General features: G+C 36.9%; 1 protein-coding gene and 1 pseudogene across 3 annotated transcripts in view; both read left to right on the top strand.

Moving 5' to 3' along the window:
- The window catches only part of LOC107654707 (ankyrin repeat and IBR domain-containing protein 1), a 39,490-nt gene extending 32,250 nt beyond the window's left edge, over positions 1-7,240 (top strand). For 2 of the 3 annotated variants that reach the window (XM_016441903.1, XM_016441904.1), the window contains exons 18-20: positions 1,353-1,473; positions 1,594-1,637; positions 2,785-3,935. In XM_016441903.1, the coding sequence (XP_016297389.1) occupies positions 1,353-1,473; positions 1,594-1,637; positions 2,785-3,528 (909 nt within the window). In that variant the 3' untranslated portion in view covers positions 3,529-3,935. Of the gene's footprint in view, positions 1-1,352; positions 1,474-1,593; positions 1,638-2,784; positions 3,936-3,958 lie in introns of those variants that run through there. The other variant, XM_016441901.1, reaches the window with a different exon arrangement.
- A 319-nt stretch (positions 7,241-7,559) lies between these two features.
- LOC107654671 (GATA zinc finger domain-containing protein 1-like) lies at positions 7,560-9,355 on the top strand (annotated as a pseudogene).
- The last annotated feature ends 226 nt before the right edge of the window (positions 9,356-9,581 follow it).

A 9,581-nucleotide genomic window follows, 5' to 3' on the forward strand; every position in this document is an offset into this window, starting at 1 on the left:
TATTTATTTGATTCCTCAGTGTTTGCTAAACGTTCTGTAATTTATTAGTCGGTATATAATACAGCATGTGGTGTGTGCCATGCCTAATCTTATTCGTTCTTGCTGGTTTATTGTTGTTGTGCTTTTTAATTAAGAATAACAATGAATCCATATTTTGTTTTAGTCTTAAAAAAATGAAAGGTGTGTAGATGTATGTAAGCAAAACAGTGACAACAAGATCGCGAATTCGAAAGTGAAAGCATCTGAAGCCTGCGGCTTAACACAGCAAAAGAGAAAGAAACATTCACCCATTCACAACATTTAAATCACAAATAATACTACTGATGATAAAGAACGGGTTGAATGTTAATCACTTTCGTTTCCATATAACTATAAACTATGATAAAAGTTTATCAGCACACATTGAATAATCCCATGTTGTAGAGCAAAAAAAAATATTGCGACCAAATCATGTGCTCGTGCGACCAGCTGAGAAAGTTAGTTGAGAAAGTTAGTTGCAAAAGAGCGACCAGTAGGAAGAATGAGTCTGGAGCCCTGTATAGGCTATACAGTGCATGAAAAGCAAACTGATGCTCTTCTGTTTCTTTTGGTGTATGACTCCCCCTTGTGTCGTATAAAAAGTACAATAATCGCAGTTGTCTGAAACAACCGCGGTTATATCAAATAATCGCGATTCGACGGTTATTTAATTATCGCGACAGGCCTACCGGTGGATGACGGAGCACGTATGCAGAGCGTGCGCCTCTGAGATATGCTAGTCTCGCGAGTTTGTTTATAGGAGCAAAGGAAGTAAAGTTTCTTTACTTTAGCAATGGAAAACCAGTCTCCTCTTGGTTTATATATCGAAATCCTCCGACATTTCTCTTTACAAATCCTTGTTTTGTACTTCTAATTCATTAATTCATGACCGGTGTTTTGTTTTGTTCTCTCTCTGCGTTTGTCATTAATCACGCAGCGTCTTACGTCATCCGCCGGATCGCCTTCCGCGTATGACAGATAACGGAAGTGAGAGAAAAGTGTTTATTAAGTTTGATTATTTTCCCCCCGCACCCCCCCCGGAGCGGTGTGAGGCACGTTAATTATGAATGCGCGCGCTTTATTTGATGACTTGTGGACTGTTCAACTGCAACACCCGCTGACTGCAATGATAGAGCTTGGAATAGCCAGGACAATTTTTAATATAACTCCGACTGGATTCGTCTGAAAGAAGAAAGTCATATACACCTAGGATGCCTCGAGGGTGAGTAAAACAGTCTAATTTTCATTTTTGGGTGAACTAACCCTTTAGTTACTGCTCCTTGACAACAAATCATGTATATTTGTAATTAAACTGAGGTTGATGGTTACTGCAGGAATACTCAGATTTCCAGTACAGACGGAGACACAGGCAGAGACGTAGAGGAGACCTTCTCAGACTGCACAGCCTCCGCAGTAACACCCCTGAACCACATGACTCCAATGACAACACTTTAGGTAAAGCTCCTGACAGAGATAGTGACCCCACATAAAGTTAGGATAGACTTAACTGAAAGAGCTGCTTTATGGCGATGTTACAGAGTTTGAAATTTCTGTATGTGCAATTTGTGTCTACAGAAACACATGAGGGAGGCAATACACCAAGGCATGGGATCTCCACGGTGAATATACTGTTTATATGTAAAGATTTTCTAACCTGATTAGGGCTGCAAAACGATTAATCGCATTCAAAATAAACGTTTATATTTACATACTATATGTGTGTACTGTGTGTATTTATTATGTATATATAAATACACAGTATATAATTTATATTATATATAAATATAAATATTTTATATATATCAATCTAACATATTTTTCCTTAATATATTCATGTATGTGTGTGTATTTATATATATATATATATATATATATATATATACATAATAAATATTCACAGTACACACATATAGGATGTAAACATAAACGTTTATTTTGAATGTTATTAATCGCGATTAATCGTTTTGCAGCCCTAAACCTGATGCAGCGTTAATTTTTCCATTTTGTTTTGGTCATATTTTTGTATTTTGAATAAAATAATTTAGTTACTATTTCATATATTTTCATTTTTGTCAAATTTACTATAAAATGGCATCTAAATTTAGTCAACGAAATTGCTAAATTAAACAAAATATTGTATACATTTTCATAAACCAGAAAATATTTTATATGCTATTTAAACATGAAACGACATTTAAAAACATACACTGCCATTGAACATTTTGGGGTTGGTAGGATTTTTTGAATGTTTTTGGGAAAAAGTCTCACCAAGGCTGCATTTATTTGATCAAAAGCATGGTAAAGCAGTATTGTGAAATTTTACTACAATTTAAATAACTGTTTTCTATTTGAATATGTTTTAAAATGTATTTTATTCTTGTGATGGCAAAGCTGAATTTTCAGCAGCCATTACTTTGGTCTTTAGTGTCACATGATCCTCCAGAAATCATTCTAGCATGCTGAAACATTTCTTATCATTGTTAAAAACCGTTGTGCTGCCTAATATTTTTGTGGAAACTGTGATGCATTTTTTTTTCCCCAGAATTATTTGATAAATTGAAGGTTAAAAAGCAGCATTTATTTGAAATAGAAATCCTTAGTAACATTATTAATGTGTTGATGAATTTTTTTTAATGCATCCTTGCTGAATAAAAGTAATAATTTCTTTAAAAAAATCTTACTGACCCCATACATTTGAATGGTATTGTAGCTTAAAAATGAGTCAAAGAGCATATATTGAGAATTTGAACCTTTTTTATCCCTCAGGAACTTGGGTCTCTGGATGAAGATGACCCCAATATTTTGTTGGCTATTCAGCTGTCCCTACAGGAGTCCGGGCTGGCCTTGGACCCCGAGCCTCAGGATGTGCTCAGTAACGATGCCTCTGTTGGTGCCAGTGGTTCCTCTCTGCCCTCTAGACTGGATTCTGTGCCCCATACTGCGGATCCCCCCCGAGCTTCCATGAGCAGCTCTGAGCTTCTGGAGCTGGGAGACAGCCTTATGAGACTGGGCAACATTACCAGCCACTATACACCCTTTAACATGAATTCCTACCCTGATGCCTTGGGTAACGCCTTCACCCCTAGTGACCCAGACTGCCTGGACCCTTCCACCAATGCCAACCTGCTTGGCAACATTATGGCCTGGTTCCACGATATGAATCCACAGAGCATTGCACTGATTCCCTCAGCCGCCGCAGATGCCAGTCCCGAGCTACCCGTTTTTGGAGAGGGACAATCTGCCAAAACCCAGGACGAGGAGAATGAGGTGGGGAGTCCTGAGCAGGGTTCCCTATCGGTAATGAAAGAGAGCACAGACGTGTTGGCATCGCAGCTTTTGGAGCTAGAATGTGTGGATGATGCACAACCTCCTAAAGCAGAGCCAGACTTGGAGGGTTCGAGTGGCAGTGTAGATCTCACTAGCGCAGTTTGTCTGGAGAGCAGTACTGATCGGGATCCGCAGGTAACCGACCTCTCCTTAGAGTGGGAGGAAGAAGTGCACCTAGTGTGAGGAAAAAGTCTAATTATGTTTACCAACTGAGTGCTCTTATCGTGCCAAAACACTAAATAAAAGCAGAATTGCTTGTTCAGAAATGGAGAAGAATGAGCCAGGTGCATTGGGGTTAGACGGGACTTGTCTTAGTTGTGTGTTGCACCGTGTCTGGTGGAAGAAACAAGAAATTGTGGTCAGATTCAAGCTTATGAAAGTAGATGAGAGAAGAGTGGGTCTCATTCACTAACCGTATTTGTGTGTATGAATGTTTTTGAACAGAAAATTCATTAATATCTTAGTACTTGGATTTTTTTTCTACATTTAGCATAAAATTTAGAACCAACTAAAACTGCACACGTATGTAAAAATCAGTCCTGGTGGCCTTAGAAACACGAAATGGTTTAAGCCGAAAAGTTTTACATGTAATTGGACATTTAGACTGGGCAACATTACCAGCCACTATACACCCTTTAACATGAGTTCCTACCCTGATGCCTTGGGTAACGCCTTCACCCCTAGTGACCCAGACTGCCTGGACCCTTGCACCAATGCCAACCTGCTTGGCAACATTATGGCCTGGTTCCACGATATGAATCCACAGAGCATTGCACTGATTCCCTCAGCCGCCGCAGATGCCAGTCCCGAGCTACCCGTTTTTGGAGAGGGACAATCTGCCAAAACCCAGGACGAGGAGAATGAGGTGGGGAGTCCTGAGCAGGGTTCCCTATCGGTAATGAAAGAGAGCACAGACGTGTTGGCATCGCAGCTTTTGGAGCTAGAATGTGTGGATGATGCACAACCTCCTAAAGCAGAGCCAGACTTGGAGGGTTCGAGTGGCAGTGTAGATCTCACTAGCGCAGTTTGTCTGGAGAGCAGTACTGATCGGGATCCGCAGGTAACCGACCTCTCCTTAGAGTGGGAGGAAGAAGTGCACCTAGTGTGAGGAAAAAGTCTAATTATGTTTACCAACTGAGTGCTCTTATCGTGCCAAAACACTAAATAAAAGCAGAATTGCTTGTTCAGAAATGGAGAAGAATGAGCCAGGTGCATTGGGGTTAGACGGGACTTGTCTTAGTTGTGTGTTGCACCGTGTCTGGTGGAAGAAACAAGAAATTGTGGTCAGATTCAAGCTTATGAAAGTAGATGAGAGAAGAGTGGGTCTCATTCACTAACCGTATTTGTGTGTGTATGAATGTTTTTGCACAGAAATCATAATTCACTAATATCTTAGAACTTCGATTGTTTTCTACATTTAACATAAAATTTAGAACCAACTAAAACTGTATGTATGTATGTATGTATGTAAAAATCAGTCCTGGTGGCCTTAGAAACATGAAATGGTTTAAGCCGAAAAGTTTATACGGACTTGGAAATTTGAACAGCTGAGTGACCCAAAAATGATTTAGCATTAAAAAAATGACACATTTTAGATCTGCAATGGGTTCTGCATAAAAATTTGTTGTTAGGCCTATATAAAAGGTCTTTATTTTGTATGTAGAATAATCTGGATTCATTAACATTAGAAAGACAGTAAGAGCAAATTTACATGCCTACCTGTTGAGAGTAATCAGGTGGAAATTTCGTGTAAGAACCATTTCTGTGCACATAAGAATACAGTTATAAGTGAATGTTGCAAAGTATTAAACTCGCATTGAAATGGAAGTAGCGACAGGTATTTTATTCCATATTGTGGTGTACATCTGAGTGAAATGGATATTTGGAAAAGAAAAAAAATGTTAGGTGGTGCCTTGGTTTTATCCACTGCTGTGTTGATTGCAGTCGATTGTAAGAAAGAGGCGGAGTTTATGCACTCTAAATGATTGGAGAAATGAACATACATCATCATAGGGAAGTCTCATTTTCAGGTTTTCGTTTCAAGCCGAGCAAGGCCACTTTGGCCATTTCTAGAAATCTTGCTGTGGGTGCCATGAGAGAAAGCTCCATCTGTATTAGATTGGAAAGTCATTTTTTCTTTTAAGTTCAAATGAATGGAAATGAAATGGATGAATTTTTGACAGTTGTATCTTTCTAAAAAGAAAAAGGAATGTTTACGTGCAGAAGAAAATACATGAAAGCATCAATCCAATGTTTCTTGGCTCTTACAGTGACAGTGAAACAGTGTGAAGCCACTATTAAGACCTGAACTTTTTGCCCTGTTTTGTTTTTAATTCTACAGTTCTCCTATTTAGCAATGCCAATTTATTGCTTTATTTAAAAACACTAATGTTCTTTTTATTTAATTTAAGTCACATTTAATGCAAGTGCAGATTGCACAATGCACATTTCATGTTAAAAATAAGGAGTGTTTTGAAATCTTCAAACTGTTTGTTCTTCAACATATTGTCCTGCAGAAGACCTTGTTCGCTTCCAAAAGGTTACACTTCATGTAAATTTACACTCCTGAGAATGTGAGGGCATTTATTACCTTATCTATTGTGACTACTACACACAATACCTCTGATTATCCTGTGTTGTGTATTTAATTTGGCCTCACGAATAACGCATATATATGCATAAAGACACTTCACAGGTCTTCTGAAGCAATAGAGAGATAACAACAGTGCTTTTCCTTTTTCGTTTGTGTGCCGAACTATGTATATGTCATATTACATAGAAAGTCATTCTCTTTAACAACAAAAACAGTTCTTTTGTCTCATTTTATGTACGGCATATGATGCCAAATTAATCATCTGTTTACCAATTATCAAACCTTTGCAGAAGGCCAATCACATCCCTCACTGACAAAACATACTGTGCAGTAACCAAGAGGCTTTTCAAGGAATTTTCTAGGTTAAATACAATTTAAGATGTATAGACCGCATCTGTGTTATGCTATCGGTTACCACATCATCGCTTAGTTTGTAAAACAAAAGCAATGTCTTTAAAATGTAACTCCAACACTGTTGATAGATCTTAAAGTGTATTTAAACCAGAATATTTCTATTACTGATACATAATTGTTGGAAGGTTTTAGATGTGGGGAAGAGATTTTTTCCCCCCTTTTTTTTCTTTAATTTACTGTGCTCATCGGTGTGCCTTGTTCGTACTTTTTCTTATTTATATACATGTTGCCTAATTATGTTAAGTGTTTGCTGTGTCAATCAAATACAAGCAACCTTACATATTCATGAATTGCTAAAAATTCAGTTTCTATAGTCACTTGCTAAAAAGTATGTTTCTTTTTATCAGATTGAATAGTTTTTGGTTCATGTTGACAACAGCCTCATGTTTTGTATTACACTGAACAGGTTGCCATGTTTTGATGGTCTTTTATGACATTACAGTTAGAAAGGTCTGTGGCCCTATAGAGAGGTGTCTTTTATTGACATTATTATGATATAAGGGAAAAAGAAAGACTAGATGTAGATTTGTTGATTATAGTTGGTGTATTTAGGTTTGCTGGGTTTTTTTTCTTTTCTTTTCTTTTTTTCCAGAAAATTTTACATTGAAAGTGATGGCCAGTTTTTACATATTTGATATTTGATTAAATCATCTTGTGTAGTAACGACCGGTTTTTACATCCGTTTTCCCCCCTAACTTAAGTATTTATGGTGGTGGTATTTTATCTTTCTTTTTTTTTCTTTTTTTTGAGGAAACATGACCATTAACATTACATTGTCATTTGCACTTTCATAGACTATACTTGATACATTCCCAGTTTGTATGATGTGTAGCCAATAAACAGAAAGTATTGGTAAAGGTTTGCTCGGATTAAAAAGTTTAAAGTGCAGTCCTGTTTTATTGTGGTTCATGAAAAAACTAATGCAACAAACATGCTTTCTTAAAATTGAATGACATGAAATCCAGTTAAATATTTTTCTTGACAGATTTGTTGGCTTATTTTAGTTTAAAATGCTCAATTTCTTCTCTTGTTCTTGTAAGTTTTTTTTTTTTGTAAGATTTGGTAAAATATATATAAAGGACCAATTATTCACTGTTTTCAAAATTAAGGATATGTATTTGGGAGACCATATTTCTTTGAAATGGACCAATACTAGGGGGTGCATAATCTGGCAGGGTACAAATTTCGGCACTACACCGGCCCGGCTTCTGAGAAAAAAGTCACAACCAAAGGAAAGAGTAGACGACACATTTTCAAATTGAAAAATGTAAGTGCTTTTCATTCAGGCTTGTGAATAATTTTTTCTCCCTCCAATATTTACGTGGTTTAATAAAATGTGTCAATGGCTTTTAATCTTCTTTCTCTTCTATCAAAGCACCAGTCTGTATCAACAATTGTCACACATCAGAGTCTGGGTTCTACAAGGTAATCCGCTCCTTTCTACTGTTCAAAAGTGTTTGTTCAAAGTACTTTTCTGTCTGCCACTTTCTATCCAGTAACCTGCACTTCTTGTGATCAGGGTGTCTTTTATCAAATAGGAGATGTCATTAAAGTAATAGATGAGGATGATGGAAAGTTGTATTACGCACAGGTTCATGATTTTGTCCAGGACCAGGGGCCTGTACCATGAAGCTAAGGTAAGTTTCAGTTTTGTTTGCACCAATTTTGGGTTTTAGGTACCATGAATGTGGCTTGGCTTTTAGCTGCGTTCATTGCCACAGTAGCTTACACTGCACAACTAACCTGCTCGGGGGCAGGTTATGTTCTGGTTAAGAGATCTCAGACTGAAATTGGACCAATCACGTGAGCAAAGTGACACGTCTGATGCAAAAAAAAGTCACTCCCCCAGTTTTTCTTCCTACAAATTAAAGGTCACTATAAAGTACCTTAAAAAATGCAACAAAATTGTCTGACTTTAATGATAATTACAATTATTATTAATCCATACACGCAAGCACTTTTAGTTTAACAATTATTATAAAGCATTTATTTTAAATGAATATTAATATATACAGATCATATGCAATATAAATAAGTGGTAGAATGAATAGATAACACTTTAAGAATGGCTACATGTGACCTTACATGTTCGAGTCTCTATCGCTATATATTATCAACTATATAAACTAACTTCTCAATTTTCACTTGTGACTGCACTTATAGCAAGATAATTTCCTTTATTTGTCCTCTTTTTTGGACAAGTACTTAAATCTAAATGCATTTAAATTCCTTATATTCTTTAATCTCTTAAACTTTAACAAAGAGCTTTGAATCTCGCTGGTTCTCTTGCAAAAAGTGAATCACTTGCTCTGGGTTGTGATTGGCTGTTCACCATGATGTCAGGCATTCATGTGCATGCACCCCACAAACTCAGGATCAAAGCCCGAGTTGACAAAGAAAGTTGATGATCAACATCATGGTACCAATAAAGCCGGATTGGAGTGGTTTGGTTTTGTCAACTCGAAACTAATCCTGTAACTCTGAATTTGTTAATCTACCATCATAGTACAGGGTAGGCCCCAGTACTGTGAGAAAAGCTCTGCATAAATTTGGTTGATCCCAACTCAGTCCGGTTCTCAAGATCGATTTGATCCAAGCACATTTATTTTTGGCAAGTAATGCAGAAACACTTTTTTTGTTTTTTTGCTGACACATGTGTTGCACTTCAAATATTGCATATGCAAATAATTGTTAAAGGATATTTACATTGATCTGGTAAACCTGCATATGTGTGGTCAGTGCATCATCACTAGTCATCCTAATTTGAAGCATGGTTAAAATGTTTTTAAGATTCCTTTTTATAACTGCAGTATAAACATTTATTTCTTTGCTTAGGCCCTGAAGAGGACTTGCCAAGAAAAATGGAATACCTGGAGTTTATGTCATGCCCCATCAGAGTTTTCAAATCAAGAAGTTGCCTTTTCCCTACAATACCAGTTCGTCCAGAAAAAGGCTACAATTGGACCGACACCTGCTGTTGCCATCAAAGAAACTGTTGGGTGAAATTAACCACTAAATTACTGCACATTCAGACTCACATGCACATTTTTTATTAACAGGAAGTTTCAGTACAATTTTAAAAACAGAAATGTCATGCTTGGATTAATTAGAATGCGTGATATTTGTCATTGAACATAAAACATTTTCTACAGTCACATTTCTAACACAAATGTACAAAATATTCCAGAACTCTTAAGAGTTTGACGGTTAAATGCAGAAGCTGCAGTAG

The sequence above is a fragment of the Sinocyclocheilus anshuiensis genome, unplaced genomic scaffold, assembly GCF_001515605.1.
Source record: "Sinocyclocheilus anshuiensis isolate Anshui unplaced genomic scaffold, SAMN03320099.WGS_v1.1 scaffold195, whole genome shotgun sequence".
Taxonomy (NCBI): Eukaryota; Metazoa; Chordata; class Actinopteri; order Cypriniformes; family Cyprinidae; genus Sinocyclocheilus; species Sinocyclocheilus anshuiensis.